The 25,889-nt window shown below is 37.7% G+C and overlaps 1 protein-coding gene across 1 annotated transcript in view; it reads right to left on the bottom strand.

Moving 5' to 3' along the window:
- Positions 1-25,889, bottom strand: part of TENM1 (teneurin transmembrane protein 1) — a 608,552-nt gene that overhangs the window by 474,814 nt on the left and 107,849 nt on the right. The window contains exons 3-4 of the mRNA XM_032620244.1: positions 10,959-11,219; positions 9,288-9,344 (exon numbers count right to left, since the gene is read on the bottom strand). Coding sequence (XP_032476135.1) covers positions 9,288-9,344; positions 10,959-11,219 — 318 coding nt within the window. The remainder of the gene's footprint in view (positions 1-9,287; positions 9,345-10,958; positions 11,220-25,889) is intronic.

A 25,889-nucleotide genomic window follows, 5' to 3' on the forward strand; every position in this document is an offset into this window, starting at 1 on the left:
GTAGTATAGTATAGTGGATAAATGCAAGGGTTTGGAATCGGACTGGGTTTAAATCCTGGCTTTGCCACGTACTAGCTAAATAACTTTTTACTTAGCCTCACTGTGCCTCAGTTTCCACATTTGTAAATGGGGATGTTATTAGTACCTAAGTCATAGAGTGGTTGTGAGAATTAAACTCATTAATATTTAAAATACTTAACAGTATCAAGCAGAGAGTAAATATTATGTGTTTGTTTACTACAACGTTGGGTTTTATGAAATGCCTTTTTGTCATCTATGCAACTTTTCATATGGTTTATCTATACTTATCTATTCATATGATAAATTAGAGTAACAGAATTCCTAGTATTGAACTATCCTTGCATTCCCTAGTATGAACTGCACTTAGTTGTAGTGTATTATTCTTTTACTATATTGCTGGACCTTGTTTGCCAGTATTTTACTTAAAAATTTTGCATCAGTATTCACAACTACAATTGGTTTGTAGATTTATTTCGTGGTTTCTTTTTCTGCTTTAGATCTCATTGCTTTTCTTCCTTTCAAAAAATTAAAAAAAGATTTGGAAGCTTCCACTTTTGTTATGCTCTGAAAACATTTAAGTAGCATTGAAATGATGTATGTGTTCCTTAAAATTTTGGCAGATTTTGTCTATGAAACTGTCTACATCTGCTACTTTTTTTGGTTTGGGTGGTTCTTTGGAAATTTTATTTCTATAATATAAATTATAAAGTTTATATTTATCTATCTTCTCAGAGCATTTTGGTCATTCATATTTGTTCTATAAAATCATCTATTCCACCCATGTTTTCAAGCATATCTTAAAAGAGGTACACAAAGTAGTCTCTTATGAAGCAGTTGCCTCTTTATTTATAGTTATTTTGACATGCTTATTTCTTATTGTCTCCCATTTTCTTGATTGTCTTATCTATTTTATGCCCCCCATCCCAGAATTGGCTCTTGGATTTATTCATTAGTTCTAGATTTTTATGATACATATTTTCATTTTAACTAATATATTTTAAAATACTATGAACATGCCTATGTTTTAATTCAACTAAAATATCAAGTTGCATGGATCCTTATAAAGTAACAGGCTGTACTGTAAGCACATTAACTCATTTTGGGTTTTGTTTGTTTGTTTGGTTGGTTGGTTGGTTGGTTGGTTGAGTTTTTTTTGGCCTCACCTCACGGCTTGCAGGATCTTAGTTCTCCGACCAGTGATTGAAACCGTGCCCTCAGCAGTGAAAGCGCTGAGTCCTAACCACTAGACTGCCAGGGGATTCCCCACATTAACTCATTTTGGCTTCTTAGTACACTACTCATTAGTACACTGTTTAATGTATAATAAATAAGTGATTAAACAATATATCAAGATCAATCATGATGACTAACCTAAATAATTCTAATTTAAAAATTACATTATTTATGCTGTATTTATACTGAAACTACTTCCACATTGAAGTCTGTTTTCAGGTAAATATAACCATGATGCATACTACATGCATGCATACCATCCATTTAGATTTATGATCTGTATGTAGATATTTATATTCTAACCTAAAATGAAAATAAATTTTCAAGCAGTTTACTTTTAGAATTGGGGACATCATAATATTATTAACAATTATATCTGTATCTTTACCTACTATCTATCTATCTATCTAATCTTCATATACGTCCATAAAGTATAGATGGTTGAATTTGACCACTTAAAAATATAAAGCTCTATATCTACAAACACAAATGCATCATATGAACCTATTTCAAAAGGCAAATGAAAAACTAGGAAAAATGCATAATGCATTCAAGGTTTTTTTTTTACCTCATATATAAAATGTTCTTGAAAATTAGTAAGAAATATGAAAATTGGTATTAGATATAGAATGGATAAACAACAAGGTCCTATTTTATAGCACAGAGAACTATATTCAATATCCTGGGATAAACCATAATGGAAAAGAATATAAAAAAAGAATGTACGTCATATAACTGAGTCACTTTGCTGTACAACAGAAATTAGTACAACCTTGTAAATCAACTGTACTTCAACTTAAAAAATTAATTAAAAATGAAATAGAAAAATTCAAATAGAAAAATTTGGTAAAGGATGTCAACAGACAATTTAGGAAAAAGAAATGTATATGGTCCATTAACATACAAAAAGATGCCCAAGCTCACTCATAAGTAAATTGCGAAATAATAGCACAAAAAGATACCATATTTCATCTAGCAGATTGGGTATTAGAAATCTTTTTCATTCCTTGCCAGTGTTGAAAAGGATACAGGAAAACAGATGCATTAGTAGTATATAGCATTAGTAGGAAGATAAACTGGTTGTTTAAAGGGGAAATTTGGTAATATCTATAAAAAATGTCAAATGTACATATCCTTAGCCCATCATTTCTACTTCTAAGAAATTATCCAACAGGTATGCAAAAAGATGTGTACAAAGATGTTAAGTACAGCATTGTTTTTTGTTTGTTTGTTTGCGGTTACACGGGCCTCTCACTGTTGTGGCCTCTCCCGTTGTGGAGCACAGGCTCCGGAAGCGCAGGCTCAGCGGCCATGGCTCACGGGCCTAGCCACTCCGCGGCATGTGGGATCTTCCCGGACCGGGACACGAACCCGTGTCCCCTGCATCGGCAGGCGGACTCTCAACCACTGTGCCACCAGGGAAGCCCCAGCATTGTTTTTAATATCAAAGTCCTGGAAATCTAGATTTCCATAAACAGGGGACTAAGTAAAAAATGATACATACAGAAACAGAGTACTATACAGCTATTAAAAAGAATAAGGCAGGGGAATTCCCTGATGGTCCAGCGTTAGGACTCGGTGCTTTCACTGTCGGGGCCTGGTTTCGATTCCTGGTCGGGGAACTAAGATCCCACAAACCACTCAGTGTGGCCAAAAAAAAAAAAATAAGGCAGATCTATACTGCAAACATGGGAAAATATAATATTAACTAGTTAATAATATTATATAGATATAATTTAACATTATATATATTTAATATTATATAGGTATAATATTAACTAGAAAAAAGTTATTGGTCTTTTTTTACTATGTTATCCCATTTGTACATGTACAGAACATTTGGGGAATGATACATAATACACTGTTAACACTGGCTACCTCTCAAGAGTGTCTTGATAATTTCTTGCCCTGGTGATACAATTGGAAGTCCTAGTTATAAAATTACCTAAAAGATTTATATACCAGTTAATAATTTTTATTTTCTTGCATATGCACGATGGAATCTTTGTAATCCTATGACTTTTATACTTTATATAGAAGCGTAAAGAGGGAGAGGATTTTCACTTTAAACATGTTTTTACTGTTTTAATTTTTAAACCATCAGCTGATATTACTTTCATACTAAAAAAATAGAAGTTAAAATTCCCTACTAAAAAGAAAAATATAAGCTTGTTATATCTAACTTTATAATGGCTTGAAATTTCAATATCATCAAAATTGTTTTCAACTGTAAGAGTATCATGGTCAACGCAGAAGTGTCTCACCCACACATAAAGTGATCCCAATGACTTACACTCTTCCTCTGATTGTGTAACATCTCCAAAGGAGCCATTACAAAGTCATCTGCACTGTCTTGTACATGCCTAATGGATCCAACAGAGCCATTAGGATGTCAGTTATATGGCAGGGCTCCTGCCAAAGCTATTACCAAGTCATTGCATTGTTTCACACACTTCCTTCGACATTCAGATGGTTCCCGAGGAACTGTTATCATGGCCATGGAAGTGTCCTGTATAACTTACACTACTAAGGGAAAACAAAAAAAGCAAAAGAAAGAAGTGTAGAACAAACAAATCCCTTCCATTAAATGCACATGAATGGCCCCACATGGTCAAATATCAGAAGGCATAACTCCTCATTTGGGTATAACTATTATATGTCATTCAAGAAACCCAGGTGTTAGGCTAGCTATTTTTTCACCACTCCTGCCTGCTGTTCCGATGAAGCAATTCAGGGTCTGAGAATGACAAATGCATGGCTATGATGGTATGGTGTTTATTGGTAGCACATGGTATATTACCAGGTTTCTGTGGTATGCAGTACAGAAGCAATAGGGAGTAGTACTAACGGATTTTTTGGCTATCATGGGATTGTATCAGATAATCCGTTACCTGTAAAGTTCCTGAGCAGTGCATAGGGAGCTCAGCTGCCCAACAATCATGGAAATCAACAGGGCTTCTGAGTAGCTGAAATCCCAGCTCTACCTTAAGGGGCTATTACAATGACAATAGGACATACAATAGGACAAAGTTAACCCTCAACCAGGTTGAAGTGCTTCACTGAATTCCCTCTCATAGTCTTCTCTACTTAGCAGAACAAGATTGTTGGCTATTAAAATGATGTATTATTTAAGGTAAGACAAGTGCAAGGAATTTTACCCAGTTTGAAATGAGAAGGTAGGCTGAACTCTGCTACGCTAGAGTTTCCTGGGACACCAGATGTTTCAGAAGCCACATTGCATGTCTGGCTAATCCTTGATAAAAGAGACTTCACCCTGCAGCACCTACCTCACAATACATGCATAATAAATTCTTGTTGTGTGAAAGATAACCACGACTAAGATTTATTGAGCATTTAATTTAATATAAAACACTGTAAAGTGCTATATGCCCATTTTCTCATTTAATCCTCACATACAAAAACTAAAATAGGTAATGTCTCCATTTGACAGACAAGGAAACTGAGGCTTGGAGAGCTTTAGCTACCGGTCCAAGGACACACAGTAAAGTGGCAGAACCATGGCACAAACCTAGATCTATCTTATACCACAGTCCATGTTCTTAATCACTCACCGTCCGGAGAACATTGTTATTTAGATTGCATTAATACAACAATTTTTACTTTAATAAATGATTTCACATCCCTGTGTTCTCATAGCAAGCTGCACATATTTTTTTATCAGGGTACTAACTAAATCATATTAAAGTTAGCTCTTTATCTTCTCTGGTAGACCTCACTGGGTATACATGCTCACTTGACTCTGACCGCCTGCATTGCAAACTGCTCCAAGAATCCAGTGGATGGGTTCCCAGAAAGCAACATTTGCATTGCTGACCTTACTCCTTGGTTGTAGCTGATGTGACCAGTGGTAGACATCTGACTCAAGCTGGGAAAATTAATCTGTCTCATTGGAATTTAGAAACGGCATTGAAAAACATCCAGTTAATCTCAACTTCTTTCCTGAACAGAAGAAATATAAACTGGAGAACTGTATGAGGTTTTATGCCTGCCTTGTGGATGGAGATTTAGAGAAAGTAAATCTGCAGAGACAGGACTGAAGGAAATGGATTCAGAAGCAAGAGGCAAAGCCCAGGCAATTCTTCTAATCTAGTTCCTTCTTTTGTCCTGGTCCCATGAAGCATTCACATGCCCTTTTTATGAATTTGTTTTTTCTCTCTTTAAGCTAGCTCAAGCTGTTACCTGCAATAACAATAATAAATAATAATAAACAATCCTAATTAATAGGGCATCAATCCTGCCCACTAGACTGTAAATTCCTTGAGGGTGGAGATCATGTACTGGTCATCTTTTATATATCCCCAGTCTCCAATACAGAGCCTGGCAAAGAGTAAGTGCTCAATAAGTATTGCTTACATAGAAATAGCATTATCAACAAGAGCATAGCCATAAATAATTTCTTTGCAACTTATACTTTATTAAAGGTTATAAATGTCTTTTCTCTACCTATTTCCCTCTATTTAGCTTCTTGATAAGCAATTTCATTTTCACATTTTCTAATCCAAGTGTTTCATTTAGGCCATATGTGAAAAACACATTCTTGGAAATTGATTATTCAGATTTAGCTGTTGATATAGTTTTTTCCTCCAACCTAATGTAGAGTCAAATGTAATTATTGAGGAACACCCTAATCACTGAGGTTAATGCTCAAGTAGGACTGCCAAATCCTTCTAAGAAAAGCCCACTGGATCACCTGTCAGAGGAAGTTGTGTGTTAGATGACCAGAGGTTTGACCCACTGTAGCATTTCTATTAGAGAAGATCTACAAAATATATTATCTCTCAGTTTTAATTCTTCCCCTCAGAGCAAAGCATATTTTTCATTTATTTAGTGCCTACTGGGCTCCAGATCCAGTAGCTAAGTACTGAAGCAAAAATATGGAATAAACCAGGCTTTGTCTTCAAGTAGCTTCCTATCTAGTACATATTAAAAACCATCGTGAAGATAGAAAATACACAACTCAAGTATAATGAATAGTAAGGTTGGTAGTAACGTGGAATGGGAGTAGAAAAGGAGTAAAATGAATAAAGTTTTATGACTGATATCAAAGTGTCCTGCTCACGGGCCTCAGGCTGAAGCTAACTTGAGTAAATCTGCATTTTTCCTAACAGCCGATTAAGCGTCAATAGACAACAAAGGATTTACTTAGGACAAATTTCAGGGAATGGAAATAAAGTGCCTTAGTGTTCTGATTGCCCTGTGAAAGACGAGAAATCCACATTGTCTTCTGTTACCTGCTGCTCTCCCTTCCTTGTACTGCAGACCTCTGTCTGTTTCGGTACTGAAATGGAAGGTTATTTATTTTACTTTTTCATGGGTTAAAGCATATCAGAAACTTCAATTCAATTAAGGGTAACCAAATAGAGTTTACGAAAATGAGAAAAAATAAATATTTTCAAAGGCTTGATCGATTAATTAAATGAAAGAAATAAGTCCTTATAGACATGATTTTGGAAATATAAGTAGAAAATCCAAGACATTATAGCCTAGGATGGATAGAATTGAAAGTGTCTTTGAAATCACATCTCAGAATCTTTCTCAGTTGAACAGCACACCCAGATTAACAATTTCCCCAATCTTCACTTCTCTCCCAAATTTACAGGAGTGAAGCTTAAATCATCCTAAACCGATCCATGATATTGTGCCCATTGCCTCATCAATAATCTAAAAATAAGAATGTATATAGGAAGACAGAAACAAAATAAAATGTCATTGACATTAACTGAAACAGAGGGATGCAGTGGCATGGAGTCTGAGGTAGTGAAGTATATAAATCCCCCCAATTTTAAGCTATTTACTCTTTTCAACATAGTATATAGAAACTCAAATTACTGAAACAGATTCCTTGCTAGGCCTGCTTTCATGAATGTATGAGATCAATGGGAAATAAATAGCCACATTTGCACACAAATGTTAATTCGTTAAAAATAACTTGTTTTTTCAAATTAACATTTTTTTAGAAAAATCATTTACACTCTCAACTCAAACCTCCTCTGTGAGAATCTATGGAAGTGTTGAAGGCAGGCCAGGCCTGGTATCACTGACTGAAAATTTTTGGAATCTAAATTGGTGAAATCTTACTCTAAGTCATAAGATTCCAAATTGTATACTCCTTACTGAAAATTACTAGTAGGAGCAGAGTAAAACTTACAGAACTCTGAGTGGAGAAAAGTTGTTCAAGTTCATATCTTATATTCATTCATGATCCAAGGGAGGAAAAAACTGGCTATTTGGAAAACAATCAATTGTATTTAGCTAACTTGTTTCTGAATTGCTGTTTAACTCTTCCTCCTATGTAAAATGCTGATAACAATAGAATCATTCCACAGATGGGTCAGGAAGATGAAATGAGATAAAGATATTAAAAGTGTGTTTGGAAATTGTGAAGTGCTGATCAGTAAGAATAGTGAACATTCTTATTGTACTCATGTTACAAGTACTATTCTAAACCTTTATGTACATTAATTTATTCAATCATCACAAAATCTTAGAGGTAGATAGTAATATTCTCCTTGTTTTACAAATGATGAAGTTCAGGCACAGAAACTTTAGACAACTTTCCCAAGATCACACAGCTGGGATTTAAATCTAAGCTGTCTGGCTTCACAATACAAACTTTTTATCCCTATGTTCTATTGAAATCCCCCTTGGAGGTGCACATTGGGTCAAAAGAGGCTTACAGTTAAGGACTAGTTTTTAGCAGAGCAGATCATAGTTTTATATCGGCGCCCTGCCCAATTTTGTGGTAGCGCATCCAGTTCCTAAAATAAATCATAAGGAAAATAAACCTATAAAGAAAAGAAAAGATACACGGCCTTTACTCCTGAGTCTTCCAACTCTGTCTCAGTAAATAGGGTTACATGATCAAGGTAGATGGCTGATTATAGACTGAAGGCAAAACGAAACTGAAGAGCCCCAAACATTCCTGAAGGTTCCTAACACATCCAAGGGACGTGGCACGTGAACACAGTGCGTATAGTGGCTCATCACAGTAAGCAGTTCTCGTGGTGGAAGAAGGGGAGGATAATATGCATTTTGATGAAGCTGATTCTAATATATCTTCCCTCTGATCCATTTCCCCCAGTTCCTTACATATTTTGAGTCATTGCCCTGTGGTCAGATGTGAGGATTCCCTCTGCCACAAAGTGTTTGATTTTCATTAAAATCATTAATAAATATTGCTTTCAGTATCCCTCTGCCAAGGGGCAAAGCCCAATGAGCACAATGAAGGCAAAAGTAAAAGGACACCAATGTCCCCTCACTAAGGAATGACACAGTATAAAAACAGGTCTACAGAAAAGAATGAACACTTCCTTCATTTGAAGGTGCTATTTATAATTAATGACATAGGTATAGTGTGATTCTTTTTTTTTTTTTTGCAGTACGTGGGCCTCTCACTGCTGTGGCCTCTCCCGTTGCGGAGCACAGGCTCCAGACGTGCAGGCTCAGCGGCCACGGCTCACGGGCCCAGCCGCTCCGAGGCACGTGGGATCCTCCCGGACCGGGGCACGAACCCGCGTCCCCTGCATCGGCAGGCGGACTCTCCACCACTGCGCCACCAGGGAAGCCCTAGTGTGATTCTTAAGCCAAGCCAGAGCGTCGGAAGGAAAAGACCAAGACCATTTGCTAGGTGTAAAGTTATGACAGTATCTGAACTATATACTATGTTAATGGCTAGAGTCATGTAAAAAATCATAGATAATGTATTGATAGAACAGAAAGTCATGAGGCCAAAACCAACCCAACCTGATGTAAATCTCTGCCTTCATGCTAAATCAACGTTTCCCTATTCTACCTAGCTCCCCCTACACCTCCTCATTACTATCAACATACACATACATGAAGTCTTCCACAGGAAAGCAAACCAACAAGCTACCAATAAACTAATCTTTGACAGGTTAATTAACCAGGCCTGTGTGTTGTTTATCAGACGGGCAGGGTTGAATGTTGTAGGGTGGGTGTCAGGGATGGGGTGAGGTAAAATAATTTGTCATTGAATATTTGGAAACACTTGCCTTGAGTAGACCCAGCTTGAGCCTCCATGTCGCAACAAACAGGAGAGAATTTAAAACCTGTAATAGCAAACATTTTTACTAATTAATCCTTGTCCAAGTCATCTGGGATTCTTCAATCTTCAATCCTTACCCTTCATCCAGTAGTATTTTTTAGATAACAAATTCAGTGAAATACGATTCATATACCATAATGTTCACACTCTCATTAAAGTGTACGATTCAGTGGCTTTTAGTATTTTCACAGAGTTGTGCAACTACTACCACTATCTAATTCCAGAAGTTTCATCACCCCATACCGAGGGTCTTGCAGGAATAGAAGAATGGTGGAGCCCCACAGGGAAATTCCTTTCTTTTAATGTTTCAACCCAGTGAACTGGCTATAACTTCCTTATGTCAGGAGTGAGATGACGAAGAACAATGTCTTTGAAATACAGGAGAGCCTCTATCACCCCATTTCACATAAATTTGGTCGTTATTTTTCCTGTTTGACAGTTGAAGCCCCAAAACTGTAGGGACTAGTCCAAGGTCCCCCAACTTCCATCCTATTGCTGCTCCACTTACATGAATATGCACGACATAGATCAAATATGTTCCCTTCTCACTTCCACACTTCACCTCCTCTACTCTCTTCGCCTAAGTCAACAATACATACATACATACATGAAAATAAACCTAAAATATCAAGACCCTCAAGGATTTTTGGTGATAGGATATTTAGTGATATTACAAATGTCATTCCTGATTATATCCTTGTGGCCAATGTCTCCTACAGGCTGAAGGAGGCAGAGGAGGATAGAATAGAAAAAGCTGCAGGTACAGGGCTGTTGGCTACCTCTCTGACACCTGAGAAAATACTCATTAGCCACTGCTAACAGACCAGGCTTTGTGGTCATGGTGATGGGACCTATGAAATTTAGACAAACAGAATGAGGAGGAGATTAGATTAATGTGTTTAATAAGCAGTAACGTGATTTTTATGAAAGGACTTTGTTCTTCGGTAGGGACAGAAAAGCAGACAACAAAATAAATTAACCTCTTCCCAACAAATCAAAACGACAAAACTTTTCCATTTCTAAAAGTTGTAAGAAAATAATATATAACTACAATTTAATGACACTGCTGTTACTACTTATTATTGTCTGGCAAATGGCTGATGTTCACCTTCTGTTTTTTTTTTAATTATTTCAGTCCAATCTGGTTAATTTGCCTTTCTCTGTACACTTGACAGGTTAATCTGAATCAGAATAGAGAGCACATACATAATAAGCTTGCTATACAGCTGTTCGTCTCATTGTTCATATATTGATACAAAGCCAAAATACATGACATGAGTACTTCTAAAATAAATATCACTAGTACTGCACTGGAAAATAAAGATGAAAATAAAAGGTGAGTAATGAATAAGACATGCACAATATTACTGACTCTATGAGATTTATTTCCTTTGGGGGAATCACCAGAAATAAAAAGTACTTCATCTATTATTGTAAATGAATGTGTCTATTTGCCAGATACTTAGGTACATGCCTTGTCCATGGGACCCTGCTAACCTGCATCTCCATTCTGCAGACGAAATGAAGGGTAGGCAGACATAGGGAAGGAAAACAAATCAAAGGCTAAAACCTGCATCCTCTCTGGGTTTTATGTAAACAATATAGATAGCTCTATTACCATTCTCTCCATCAGACTTCCTTTCATGGTCAGTGTCAGTCAAGGACAATGCGGAGTTGGCCCGGCTGGACAAACAGGAACTATGCTCTGACTTCATCCCCCTTATCCACATTCTCAGCGCATGGTCAGGTGAGGCAGCACCTTCTGTCTCCGTGTCCACATCGGATCCCATCTCTAGCTGGTAGCCATGCCGAGAAACACTGTGCATGTCTGTCTGGTAGCCAGAGCACAGAGTGTGAGGGGTTTCACAAAATTCCATCTCTGAGAAGACACAAAGTCAGAGAAAAGGTTTATAAACATACAGAAATACCTGGTAAAATTCGACCTTTTTGTCCTTATGTCCCTCTCCCCCATTGCTAGTATTTATGTGTTTTTGCCAAGTTAGAATTCTGGTCTTTATATTTATGGTAGCTAGGATTCTGTGCTTATTTTGCACTTCTGTAGCTTAAAATTATGCTCCTGTTGATTCTTACAAGGTTCTGGAAAAAGCATGCCCAAAATAGCTTTATATCTACAATTTTAGGTTGCACAAATGTAATGAAATAAGTGAGTGCAGGGGAGTATAAAGTGTAGAGAGCTGTCCTTTAAAAGATATTTCTTTTCTAGGAAGAATATATATGATCTGCAGAGCACACCTATGCTTAAAATATTAAAATTATTGGCTTTTCTAAGTATTTAATATACCTCAGGGTTAAGAAGAAATAATTCAACGTGAAAACTCTGAGGAAAAAACATTAAGTATACTTTTTGAAAGTATTTTTCCTAAAACACGTTAGTCTAAACTCTAAAATTATGAGTATTTAATATCACTATTTTCCATTGTCTCCAAAGAAGTATGAGGCTGACTTTATGCTAATTATTCTGTTTCATTCATTCTTTCAAGAAACACATAAAAAAACTTTCAATCGTATATTGCACCTCAGCAATGCTTCAAGGCTTGCATTCTCCCCCCAGTTCCCCCTAAGCCTTAGGATCATAAAATGTTTAAGGTCTTAGAGATGCTGTAATGAAACCCTTCTGTTTACAGTTGAGGAAAATGAAGTCCACAGGGTAGATGTCACTTGTCCATAGCCAATGTTAGATAGCAACAGAGCCCCTTTTCCTAAAACACTCATCTGGGCATGGTGTCTGCTAGACACCAAGGAAGCTCCATCAACTTACTGCATGAATATCAGGCATTCATTCAGTCTTACAGTCAATTTTGCATTCAATTATGGCAAGGTGTCAAAAGGGGGAAAAGATGCTTTAACAGACCTTAATAAGTTAATGAAAAATGACCACATGCCAAGACATATCATCTGAAATGTCCATGTAATACTTAGATAAGGTAATCCGGGGATGTTGTAAACTATATAGGATTTTCTCAGACTGACATCAGAGACAGGGTATGTCATTTGGCCAGAAGAAGCTTAACTGAGCGCATCTAATCCTTAGCACATATCAATAAAATGCAAACCCTAAAATGAATTTAATTCTTTGAATACAGAAAGTGCTAGAATTTAGACTGACCGTATACTAGAAAGAAGAGTACAGAATACAAATATATTTTTAAAAATATCAATTTCTGTGACATGTAATTACCAAACAAGGGTTTAACAAATCATATCTTAATGCTTATTCAACAGCCATTAGGTACCCAGCACTGTGTTCTGTGAAACAGGTATTACAGGTAAATAAAGCTACTATATTTTATTATGAAAAGTCAATTATAAATTCTGTCAGGGTTATATGTCACTGTTGAGGATGTTACTTATGATTTCTGTGATGAATGTCTTTTTCAAAAATAAATTTATTTATTTTTATTTATTTTTGGCTGTGTTGGGTCTTCGTTGCTGCGCGCGGGCTTTCTCTAGTTGCGGCGAGCGGGGGCTACTCTTTGCTGTGGTGCATGGGCTTCTCATTGTGGTGGCTTATCTTGTTGCAGAGCACGGGCTCTAGGTTTGCGGGCTTCAGCAGTTGTGGCACGCGGGCTTCAGTAGTTGTGGCTCATGGGCTCTAGAGCGCAGGCTCAGTAGTTTTGGTGCACGGGCTTAGTTGCTCCGCGGCATGTGGGATCTTCCCGAACCAGGGATAGAACCCGTGTTCCCTGCATTGGCAGGCAGATTCTTAACCACTGTGCCACCAGGGAAGTCCTGTGATGAATGTCTTTAAGAGTAATTCTATTTTTCTACCAAAATTGTCTAAATTCTATAGGAGTGATGCTTAAAAAATGGCATGGTTTCCACTTGTCAAACATAAAACCTTATGAAACTGTGCTTCTTGACATAAGGCTAAAAGTAAAAATCCATTTTGCCCAATATAAATCTTAGTGATCTAGAATATGGGATTGGTTAATATTCATGCGTGTTAATTTCACAAAGTTTCATTATCCAATCCTACTGTGCAGTTGTTGCTACAGCAACCTCTTCATGAACCTGTCAGCTTGGAGCTGTAGGAAAGGAATTTTATATAGGCCTGCATTCACAACTTCTTTCATTCCCCTAGACCAGTGAGTCCCAAACTTTGGCATGCTTCAGAATCACCTGGAAGGCGTGTCAAAACACAGACTACTGGGCCTGCCTTCCCCACACCCCCAGTTTCAGTGTCTGATTCAGCTGGTCTGCAGTAGGGCCAGAGGATCTGCATTTCTAACAAGTTCCCAGGTAAGGCCTATGCTATTTGTCCAGGGACTTTGAAAACTTTGAAAACTGCTTCTCTAGAGATTTCTCTGAAATCAGCAGGAGCCAGGAAAAGGGGAGAAGTGAGAGAGCAACCTTATTGTGGCATTACCAAAGATTTTTCAACAACAGCTCAAATTCTATTCGGAGACACAAGCAAGAAAGTGTTTGAACTGAATTACTGTGAACTGCCGCCCCCCCCCTCAATCCCCCATTTATTTGCCATGGATTCAGGGCACTAATTAGGAAATTTACTTTAGGAATTAAGTTTACTTTAGGAATATTTAGGAAATAAATTTACAGACTTGCATTTATTTTCACTCATACGATGGCATATGAGATGAGACTTTCCAAAGATTTTAATATGAGCATCTGAGTCATAGTAAAGACATTCATTGGAAAAGGATGAGCAAACAAAAATAAATACATGGCTAACCTGTCATTTCAGATAATAACAGAGAAGTTTTTAAAAATAACCACTGATGGATGTAAGCACAATCCCTCTTTGTTAAAGAGATTTGTTTCCCATTCAAAAAGAAACTTGAACGTGGATTTGTTCCCTTCTAAGGAAATGTGGTGTAACACGATAAAAAAATTACATAATATTTCTATTGGAACTATGATTTGAATACAAAAAGACTAAACCCCACATTCTCTTAGATACAGTCAGATAAAAGTACACTGCCTTGCCGATAAATAACTCTTGAATGGAACAATGCAAGTAAGTTATCAGTTGTTCATTTTTTAATGATAAAGAAAGAAATTAATAAATAAATAAGGAAAGAAAGAAAAGGAAAAGTTTCACTTATTTACAGTAAGTGTTATTCATTGAACAGCCTCGCTTCTCATTCTTGAAATCCATGCTACCATTGTAAATTATTTCCTTAAATACACAAATGTCTTGGTGGTGTTCAAAATTCCCACAGGATGCATTTTCTATAAAGCACTTACAAAGCACCAAAAGTGGATGTTTTTAGCCTTGCACATATAACCTTGTTACCTAAAATGCTACAGATTCCCTAGAGAAGATAAAGTTCAATGGATTTATTATAGATCTATTCTTACCAAAAAGCTGGTCACAAGAGAAATATAAGTACAATCTTAGAATATCTAGGATTTAAATGGACAGACTGGAAACATGAGAAACATTTCAGGAGTAAACAGACACAGATGTTGCCAAGTGAATGATATATGTGGGCCTTACAAACATGTATTTAATTCTTATTGTAAGGAAAACCTATTTTGCAGCCTTGTAGGAGACAAAATCTGAGCAAATTAATAAAGAGTTGAAATCCAGTTTTTAAAATGGGCAAAAGATTTGAAGAGACACTTCACAAAAAAAGATACAGGAATGACCAATAAATGAATGAAACGATGCTCAACCTCATTAGTTATAAGGAAAGTGCAAACTAAAACCACAATGAGATACAACTACAGACCTACCAGAATGGCTAAAAAATTCTGATCACACCAAGTGTGGAGCAACTACATACACTGCTGGTAAGAAAGTAGAATGGTACAACCACTTTGGAAAACAGTTTGGCAGTTCCGTAAAAAGGTGAAGCTAAATTTAACAGGAGAGCAAGGCACTTCTGGTCATTTATCACGGAGAAATAAAAATTTCTGTCCACACAAAAATCTGTACGAGGTTGTTCAAAAGGTTTACTCACTAACAGCTAAAAATTAAAAACAACCCAAGTGTCCATGAATAGCTGAAATGATAAATCATCTGTGGTATATGCACACTATGGAATACTACTCAGTCAAAAAAAATGAACTATTGATATATAACAAGATGCATGGACCTCAAAATAAGTGAGTGAAAAAAGACCAACAGAATGTGTATGTAATGCATGCTTCCATTTAAATAAAGTTCTAGAAAATGCAAACCAACCTATAGTGACAGAAAGTAAATCAATGGTTATCTGGGGAAGACAATAAGGGAGAAATAGAGAACAAAGGGGCACAAGGAAACCTTTGGGACGATCTAAATATCTGCTATCTTGACTATGGCAATAGTTACACATGTGTATACATACCAAAGTTTATCATATTGTACACTTTTAGTATGTGTAGTTTATTGTACTTTAATTATACCTCTACAATTGTTTTTTTAGTGGATTGTACCCCACCAGATAGTAAGAGAGTAGAGCTAAGGGTCTCTGAGCCAGAAGGAGGCCCTGCTTTTTTCCTCCTAGTGGAAGAAAGCACATGTAATATGAACAAAAAGGTAGTCAAAATTCTGTTTTGCTTATTTATAAGTCAAGAGGCAATCAAGGCTAAGTGACTCATGATTTCTCACTGATCCTCTAGGGAGCACGTTTTTCCTAGGAACATTATTGAAAACCATTTTTCGAAAACCAGTTTTAGGGGGGAAACTGAAGATGAAACTGATCACTGGTAGCTTTCAGCAGCTAAGGGAACATTCTGTAGTTGGAAATCATGTGACTAGATTGAGTGGATTGGCACGAAGGATCACTTTAGGCCTCTACTAATGCTAATAATTTAATAATTTTTAAAAATTCTATGAAGTGCTGAATAAAATGAACTATTGTATATTCTCTCTGAATCTAGGGATTGATCTTCAGGTGTTCAGCCTGGAGAAGTCATTTATCAGAACTTGAAAGGGAAAGTAATACTTATATCAGCATTTTTCTAGAACTTCTGAGTTTCTGATGAGCTCAAGACTTTATTTTTCTTTACATTCTACCCATCCACACTTCCTCTTAAAATGGAGCTTTAAGTCATCACACTCCAAATAAATAACTGGAGGCCCAAAAGCATGGTATATCTTAGCCATGACCTGAGTGATTTGGAATATAACTTCCAAAGAGTGTAGTCCATTTCCAAAATAAGAAAGAGGGAAAGGGGATAAAATTATTAGCTTTAATTACTGTAATTCATAACAAGACTTACAGACTATATGCCAAGACAGCTGTTATTAATTAGCCATGCAGTTTTTGGGTAAGTCATTTAATATCTTGGAGCCTCAGTTTTCTCATTTGCAAAATGTTCAGGTCCAACTAGAAACACATCTCTAGGTAACCTCCCTTGACCTCTATAAATTTCTGTAATTATAACTTAAGCCTGTTATGGCAAAATGTGGAATGGTTAATATTTTCAAATTGGAATAGGAAAAGAACTAGTGGTTTTATGAGTCAAGGTGCTATTCATACTTCCACTGTGAAAGATAATCAGTCACATTAGCTAAATAAGATCTTGTGTCATGATTACAAGTCTTGCTATGTTAAAGTACTGATACAGCCTAGGTAATCCATCATGAATTGCAAGATTATTAATAAACCGAGTACATAAAATATATCATGTAAAAAGTCTACTTAATAAATAGTTCCTCATCAAACATGAAATTATCAGTTTATAAACATGGCTATTACAAACTGTACTCTATGGCATAGTGAATAAAAATTCACACAATTAAAAACACTAGAGGGCTTCCCTGGTGGCGCAGTGGTTGAGAATCTGCCTGCCAATGCAGAGGACACGGGTTCGAGCCCTGGTCTGGGAAGATCCCACATGCCGCGGAGCAACTAGGCCTGTGAGCCACAACTACTGAGCCTGCGTGTCTGGAGCCTGTGCTCCGCAACAAGAGAGGCCACGATAGTGAGAGGCCCGTGCACCGCAATGAAGAGTGGTCCCCGCTTGCCACAACTAGAGAAAGCCCTCGCACAGAAACGAAGACCCAACATAGCCAAAAATAAATTAATTAATTAAAAAAAATACTACAGACCCACTAATAATTCATTACTGACTCTAGGGAAAAATACAATGAGTTATTACAGTCTTAAGCAAGAAATACAAAGGAAGGAAGGAAGGGAGGAAGGAAGAAAGGAAGGAAGGAAGGAAGGAACGGAGGGAGGGAGGGAGGGAGGGAGGAAGGGAGGGAGGGAGGAAGGAAGGAGCAACACTACACAGGAGGCAGATAATTTTCACAACTGGCTACCATTTTATATTTCTCAGTTTGGGGGCTTTGAAGGGGAAATGATATCAAATTGTCAAACAAATCAGTTCATCTAAGTTTACTTAAACACACCTCTGCTGAACATCCACTCAATTTCAAGTCAAGAAAACAAAACAGGGCTTCCCTGGCGGCGCAGTGGTTGAGAGTCCGCCTGCCGATGCAGGGGACACGGGTTCGTGCCCCGGTTCGGGAGGATCCCACGTGCCGCGGAGCGGCTGAGCCCGTGAGTCATGGCCCCTGAGCCTGCGCGTCCAGAGCCTGCACATCCGGAGCCTGTGCTCCGCAACGGGAGAGGCCACAACAGTGAGAGGCCCACATACCGCAAAAAAAAAAAAAGAAAACAAAACAAAATAGACTTCTCTGATTTCCCCTAGTCTTAGAAAATTAGCCCAATTTAATTTCCTCTTCTGTTACTTTGTGAAAAAGGTGTATCAAATGCACAGTACTGTACTAGGCACTGAGCAGAGTGAGTTAACAGGACCATGTCACGTCCTTTGGCTAGTATCACAGAGAGCCTTTTTAAAGGTCCAAATGACAACAGAGTATTAGGCACACCACCCAGACCTGACCTTTGTTTTTGTGCTCAGGGATCATCAGCCTTTTCTGGGGCACCAGAGTGAGAGATGGAGTGCTCCCACATGCAAGTCTGGAGCCTATGGATATCAGATGACTTAAATAACTAAGCTTCCTGAAGCCTAATCTCCCCCCTCACAGTTCTAAATGCACCCATTATTTCGGTACTCAGGACCTACCAATTTTGCCTTATTTAATTTTCAAGATTTCCCCATCTGTCAGTATAGTGAAAAGTAAGGCAAAAAATCTGGTAGAGTTAAAAGCCCGAAGTATAAACATTCATCCTTTGTGACCGATATCGGCTAACTGGAGCCATCCCAGAACATAGTTAAAAGACTATGTTAATGTAAAAAAAAAGATGCTCTCAAAAGTATAGTGATTTGTACACACTGCTATATTTAAAATGGATAACCAACAAGGACCTACTGTATAGCACAGGGAACTCTGCTCGATATTCTGTAATAACCTAAATGGGAAAAGAATTTGAAAAAGAATAGATACATGTATATGTATAACTGAATCACTTTGTTGTACACCTGAAACTAACACAACACTGTTAATCAACTGTACTCCAATATAAAATAAACAGTTTAAAAAAAGTATACTGATTTGCAAATCTGTAAAAATGGCTCAAACCAGAGAAGGACACAGAATTATAGCATAAAGTCAAAAGGAAGGGAGATGAGATAGGAACCTAGAAGAAATCAAAAGGGACTCCAATCTTATTTAGAAAGAGATGAAAATATCCTTCAGCAATCTAAGGAAGGAAGGAAATTTGATGTGGGAATAAACAACTTCTATTTATTTCCTTGAACTAATATTCATCTTAGTGCAGGGTCCAGCTTAGACTGTCCTCACATAAGATGGGAGAATTTGCTCTGAAGCTAACTCAGACAGCAGTTACCACTACAATAAAAAAAGGTGAGGCCTGCTCTACAGCCTTCATAACAAGAGTCTGGAAAAAGAATCAAGGACTAGAAAAGATGGTGGGAGGTCCTGGACTTCAACAGAAATTTAGATCAATGAGAACATGTGCATGTTCTCTTTATTTCAACATTTCAAATGAGACTGAGACTTCCTGGCCTAAATGAGAGATTTTCAGGGCTACTGAACACTGAAAATGCATTATGTTCAATGGCCCTAAAAATTTCTCATTTCTTACCTGTGCTGGTCCAATTTTCTGGCTGTTCATATCACTTTGGAGCCTGAATCTTTATTGACCACTATGGTCTTCCATGTATACTTCCATATTTTCATTATGTTCACAAGGTATGTGAAGCTGTTTGTTTAATGTATGTATGTATTTGTATGTGTACGTGTGTGTTAAACTGCATTAATGTGCAGCACAATTTCATCTAGAGAACAGTGAGCTAAAGAGTTAGATGCCCACTAAAAACACGTGAGAGTGCTTCAAACACATACTCTTAAAAGCAAACAATGTGACTTCTACAACATTCTACCCTAATCTGTAAGCATTTATTTTGTGATGATTCAGTAAAGATGTCAAGGTAGAACTGTGCACCAGAGTCACTGTCCACAAAGAATTACTGAATAAACTACATTCTGCTCCATTAGGGGATTCCTGTTACCATCTTTCAAAGATGACCTATTTATTTGTGCCTCAGTATCTCTGGACATGTTGTGTCAACCACCTGGAATACGGCCCTCTGATTTTTCACCAATCTAATTCCTAATATCCAGTTTGGGTCAGTACCTTCACAAAGTATTCTCTGACTTCCTTCTCCCTCCTCCTAATAATCTCATCCTTCCTTATAGCATTTCTATTCTTTACTACATGGCTTTAAGCCTGATTTTATACTTTTTCTCTACATGTATATCATCTGTATTACCTCCTGAATCAGACCTCCAGATCCTAGAGTTTTCTAAACTTTTTAGTATCTCTCAAAATCAAATGAGATAATTTCTGCAAAGTGTATGATCTATGAAGGAACATATAAATATAAGGTAGTATTGCCATCCCTCCCAGCCTTAGAATAATTCTAGGCAAGGAGTGAGCATAAAATACCAAAGTTTTAAAGTCAGTACTTAATATGAAACCACTCTTGAAAGGGTTAAATTCTTGAATCCAATTCTGACCCATATGAGATGGTTTTATTTAACATAAAACAATGCCTACCACTGCAAATTGAAAAATTGCTATTTTGGTAAATTAGCTATGCATTTTGACTGATGCTCCAAAAATGTGGCAGAAAGAGAAAGACAGCAACACACTGGCTGTGGATTTAGGGAAAAAACCCAATTTATAGCAATATTAAACTAATGGGGAACAAGCTCTCTGTACCATCTTCTGACTGAGATAGTCTCACCAAGGAAGCTGTCCTCAGTATTCTTTTTGGCTTAAAGAATTGGGAAACTAATTCCTATTAAAATTCTTCAAAATATACCCTAGGGTATAGAACTGGGAGGGCTTTGATCAAACCAGCCACAAAGCCTTGGTAGAAGACGATCTCTCAGCTGACTTGAGTCAAAACTTCTCTTGTCCTTCTTACCCATTGGTTCCATCCCATATACCAGATAGAAATTACCATCTTGGCAAATTTGTAGAGTGTCCTGGACTAAATAGGTGGCTCCTCTGAGAGACTGTTTTCATGAACTCAGAGAATGTGTCTTTTTTTTTTTTTTTTTCCCAGAGATAGAAGAAACTTTCCAAACGGGCAAAAGTTGTAGAAAGAACTTTTAGGATACTCATCAGGGACTTCTGAATTTGAATTCAGTTTAGAGAAAAACGTTAAATTCTGGAGAAGAATTCCGCTTCCAGTCAAGATAGGGTGACAGGGACGAAATTTCTCCTCATGCCTGAAACAGCAGCAACAAAAACCAGACAAAGTATATGTAACAATGGTTTTCAGACATTCGGCAAAAAAGGACGGTAATCCCTGAGATGTCGGAAACAAATGAGATGAGCCCTATGAGTGCGCCAGCTTACTGCCTGCAAAGAGTTTCCAGGCCTTAGCACAGGGGAGGGAGACTGTAGGGGAGCCTGGCAGTCTCTCTGAGTTGTGGAGACGGCCCTGGTAGTCTGGGAAGGCCAAGACAGCTAGAGTTAGCAGTACAGAGTACCAAAGAGGAGAGAGCTGCAGAGAAAGAAAATTCCAGAGATCTGCAGAGGGTCCCCCTGGATGTTCACCGGAGTCCGAAACAGCACACGGATGCAAGGAAACCACTTGAGACTGGAGAAAGAACCATCTGAAAGGGTTAAAGGAAGCAACTTTGAATCTGAAACAGGGCTGCAAATCTGAAACAGGACTGCCAATAGTCCCTGTTCTCAACCAGAGTGAAAAACCTCATTAATTCATGAGCACTGAGTAGAGCACGCAAAAAGGGTTTTGCATTCCTATATCTATTATTGAACTTTGTTTTGGTGTGTGGTCCATACTTGGCAACGGTTTTATCCTTTTGAGTCTTGCTATTAAGCTTTGTTAGGTGGGTGGAGGGCAACATTTGCTCTAGGGCTAATTAGACCTTCACGTGTTATCAAGTTAAACATACACCTACCATATGATCTAACTATTTACCCAAGAGAAATGAAATCATGTGTCCATACAAAGACTTGTACATAAACAAGTTTTATTTGTAATAGCCAGAAGTTGGAAATAGCTCAAATAGCCATCAACAGGTGAATAACTGTAAACTCTCATATATCCATACAATGAACTACTGCTGAGCCATAAAAAGGAATGAACTATTGATACATACAAAAACATGGGGAAATATCAAGCTATGCTGGATTTTTTTTAAAGGGTCAAAAAGTCCATTTATGTAAAACTCTAGAAAATGCAAACTAATCTACAGAAAGCAGACCCCAGGTTGCCTGGGAGTGGAGTAGGTTGGGAGTGGTAGAGGAAAAAGCATTACAGAGTGGCAAGAGGAAACTCTGGGGTGTTATCGATATGCTCACTATGATGATTGTGTTGATGTTTTCATGGGTCAGAATTTGCCAAATTGCACACTATAAATATGTACAGTTTACTGTATATTAATTATACCTTAATAAGCAAGTTTTTAGAAAATAGAGAAGACAAGAATGTTTTGTTTGCCTAATTCAAATGTCACAATTGAACACTGGGAGCAGTGAAACAAAGTAACATAATTGATAAGACTGAAAAACCAATCTGTGTTCACAAACCGCCATGAATGAGGGAAATGACAGGTGAATTTCTCTTGACTTGTCTGCCATTTTGCCTTCATTATGGTGAAATCAGAAGGGCTTCGATTCTGGACACTAAAATTCCTGAATGCTTTGATTGTTAGACTGATGCAAACATGATCAACAAATTAGGTACGATCCTAATGTGGCAGGAAGGATTCATGGGCCAATCTGAGCTCAGCGATAAAGTACTGTGACAGATCAGATGGACTCAATACCAGTGACACACATTTGCCATTCCTACCTTAACAGGCTAGTTGCCTTTGTTTTAGTCTACAGCTATAGATTTCTCACATAATCCTGGCTAACTGTTCTGTCCAAATGCATGTTATTTGTTTCAAAGAAGACTTAGATGAGAGGAAATGGTTAACTCAGTGCAAATGCATGCAGCCCTAACCTTCAAAAGCTACCTCTCACTAATGGGAGGTTAGTAATGTCCCCTTTGTTTACCACTAATTTCTACAAGGGCTCTTTAGTAGCATAGTGTATATATAGTCAATGGTAGAATAGGTTATTACACAGAAACAGTAGCACAGTAGTCAAATACTCTAGTAATCAGGGCCAGTCTTGACCTTATTCTAAAGTACAGTTCAACTGAACTAATAGAATTATTTTTGAGAGTTGTGTTTACATTACAATCCTACCTGTACAAACCTATATTTAGAAAGAAAGGCCATTCTCTATTTGCTGTGGAAATTGAGATACTAATCAACCTCATTTACCAGGAAATTCATTTGTAACTGACAAAGTACAAGGTTTTAGACTTAAACACTTTGACTAGTAATTCTGATTTCAAAGCACACATTCTCCAGTCCTAGGGCACAAGCAGATGGAACTCAAGCTACCAAGGAACATGCAGGGGGGTTTTTTTGCTTTTTTTTTTTTTCTATGTATTGAAAAAAAAGTATATCTGAGGCAGGAGGACCCCAGGCTGATACTCCAAGATAAAGATAATGGCAGGAGCAAGGAGGAACTGAGTCCTGCTTGGATAAAAGATAAAGAGACCACATATTTCTCCTTCTTGAGGTCAAGGAGACCTCCCAGACTACACATGCACAGGAAGCTCCTCAGAGGTCAGAGAAGGGAGGGGGCGCCAGACCATAATATGTTTGGTCTATTTTCCAGAAACCCTTGGAATCCGTCTGGCTAAAAGATGTGTGCACACACAGGGGAGGGCCCTGACTGAGAACAAATATGGACACAGAGCCTGGCAAAGCAAGATGACTGGCCAGAGGAAACCCGGAAGAATTGCCTCCATATAAGTGATTTAAACTACCACAAAGGTGTGACTCTTTCTCTGAGCCTGCCCATGTGTGTCTATCCACACGTGCTTTTTTCCACCTAGTAAACACTTTACTTGTTTCACTACTTTCCGTCTTTCTGTTGAAATTCCTTTCTCCAAAGTAGACGAGCCAGGGCCTTGTAACCAGCCACTGGCCCTCATGGTCTAGTGGCTAGGATTCAGTGTTCTCACTGCCGCAGCCTGGCTTCAGTCACTGGTCGGGGAACTGAGATGCTGCTTCAAGCCGCTGCAGGCCGAGGCCACCAAGATCACATCCAGATGTAAATTTAGCACCTTCAATGTACCAGGTCCCAAGACATACATTATTTTATATAATTGTCACAGTATGCCCTGTGAGAAAGGTTATTATTATCCCTATCATTTAAATAGAGCAACTGAGGCTCAAAGAGAGTTTATGTAAATTGTCCAAGGCCACGTAGATACCAAGTGGCAAAGCCAACTTGGAACAATTTTATCACTGAGTCCTAATCAGCTTATACAGCATATGAAGTTATAAGTAGCACATTCGAATTCACAGCCTAGTTTTCCTCTTTTGTACAGTGTGCATGTGGCTCATGCTAGAACTTCCTGCTTCTCGCCTTCCCAGGTTTCATTCACCTCGCTGCCGTTTCCATCTGGATTTTCACAGCCAGCCGCCAAAATACTTTGAGGGATATGGCAGCTGGGAGGCAATGAGCATTTCCTTTGTCACTGACAGTATGAAAAAGAGATCCTTAAACTATGCATATATAAGCTCATTGCTCTTATAAGAGTTTAATATATTTTTATACCTTTTGAAGTATTATTTCACTTTGTACAAATTCTTATGGATTCACTTCATCACCATCATGGCACTTTAAGTCACTGAAAATAACAGTGATATTTTAGAGCATATTCCAGGCTTCCAGACAACACAAACAACATCTGTGTCTACAGGCGGACAAATAAAACGCTGGCCTCTCCTGTGTTTAGATACCTAGCTCACAGCAGCTGCCTTGAGTTTTGAAATTATTTAACATTAACAAAATTGAGAGGAATATTATTCATTGGGAAATGCGTGTTGGAGTATTACTTCATCACATGATCACCCAGCCAGAGGAGACAATCAGATCAAAATTGGGGGCATTTCCTGTTTACAAGGTAGCATTACCATTTCAAGCTAAATAGATTGAGGCTAAATCTGTGATCTACATTCAGAACTTTACATGTATTACAGCATTCAGAGAATGGCTCTGAGTTCAAAATATTCCACAGTTTCTGATTAAATGTTGAGGAAGTTTATTTTAAATTTATCAAGGAGGTATGAAATTAGAAAAAGGCATGCTTCTCTTTAGCTATCATTTAGTGCTAACACTGCAGGCGATTTCTACAGAACGTGTTTTCCAAAACCTCTTAAAGCTAGAAAGCAAATACAAACAGCAACAATAGCATTAATGCTTTTGAATTGGAAATTCATATGGCCCAATTCCTTATTAATGTTGCTCTAAATATTTAACCCAAACAAGCAAACGAACATTTCAGGCACTTAAAAAACAATGGCCAATCTATATACACAAATGCAATTGTGTTCATTTTACAGATTTTGGAAAGATGTTCAGGTGAATCAGTCTATGAGAATTGCCCAACGACATTAATGATATAAGAACAGATATAATATGAGTCTACATAATGCCTGAACAGTTGACTCCATTCAGTCCCCAAATCATCACCTTGAGGGAAAAAAATCAACCTACACAAAGAGCCAAAGAGTGATTTGATGTTGTATTGACAAAACATCTGCTTGGTTGAATACTCACTTCCGACATAGTCACTGGCTCTTTCACTGGTTCCAAGGTTTGTCCTAGACATGATTCTAAGGCAGGTCTGTTCCTTTTGTCCACCCACTTGTCCGTTAGCCTCTCTGACTCCATATCCAGCATCCATTATTTTTATTGTGTCACCTCCTTGCCCAGAACTTTAACTCCATCTGTTTATTCTCTTTCTTTTTCAACTGTTCCTTTGTGTGGCCAGTTACCTCAAACCACAGCACTGTGCTAGCAAATCTGATAAATTTAAGCCAGGTTTAGTATACTTACTTTTTCCAAACTCATGCCAAATTATATATTATCATTTTTAATAGAACACTCCCACCTTTAGTTTTCATACACTCAGTTCGTAAGTTATTCAATAAGCATTTATTAAGCACCTACTGTGTGATATACACTATGATATGATCCAGGCAGATAAGAAAGAAAGGGAAAAAAGACATGTCCTCTGCCCTTGAAGGGCTGAC

Source organism: Phocoena sinus, chromosome X (assembly GCF_008692025.1).
Source record: "Phocoena sinus isolate mPhoSin1 chromosome X, mPhoSin1.pri, whole genome shotgun sequence".
Taxonomy (NCBI): Eukaryota; Metazoa; Chordata; class Mammalia; order Artiodactyla; family Phocoenidae; genus Phocoena; species Phocoena sinus.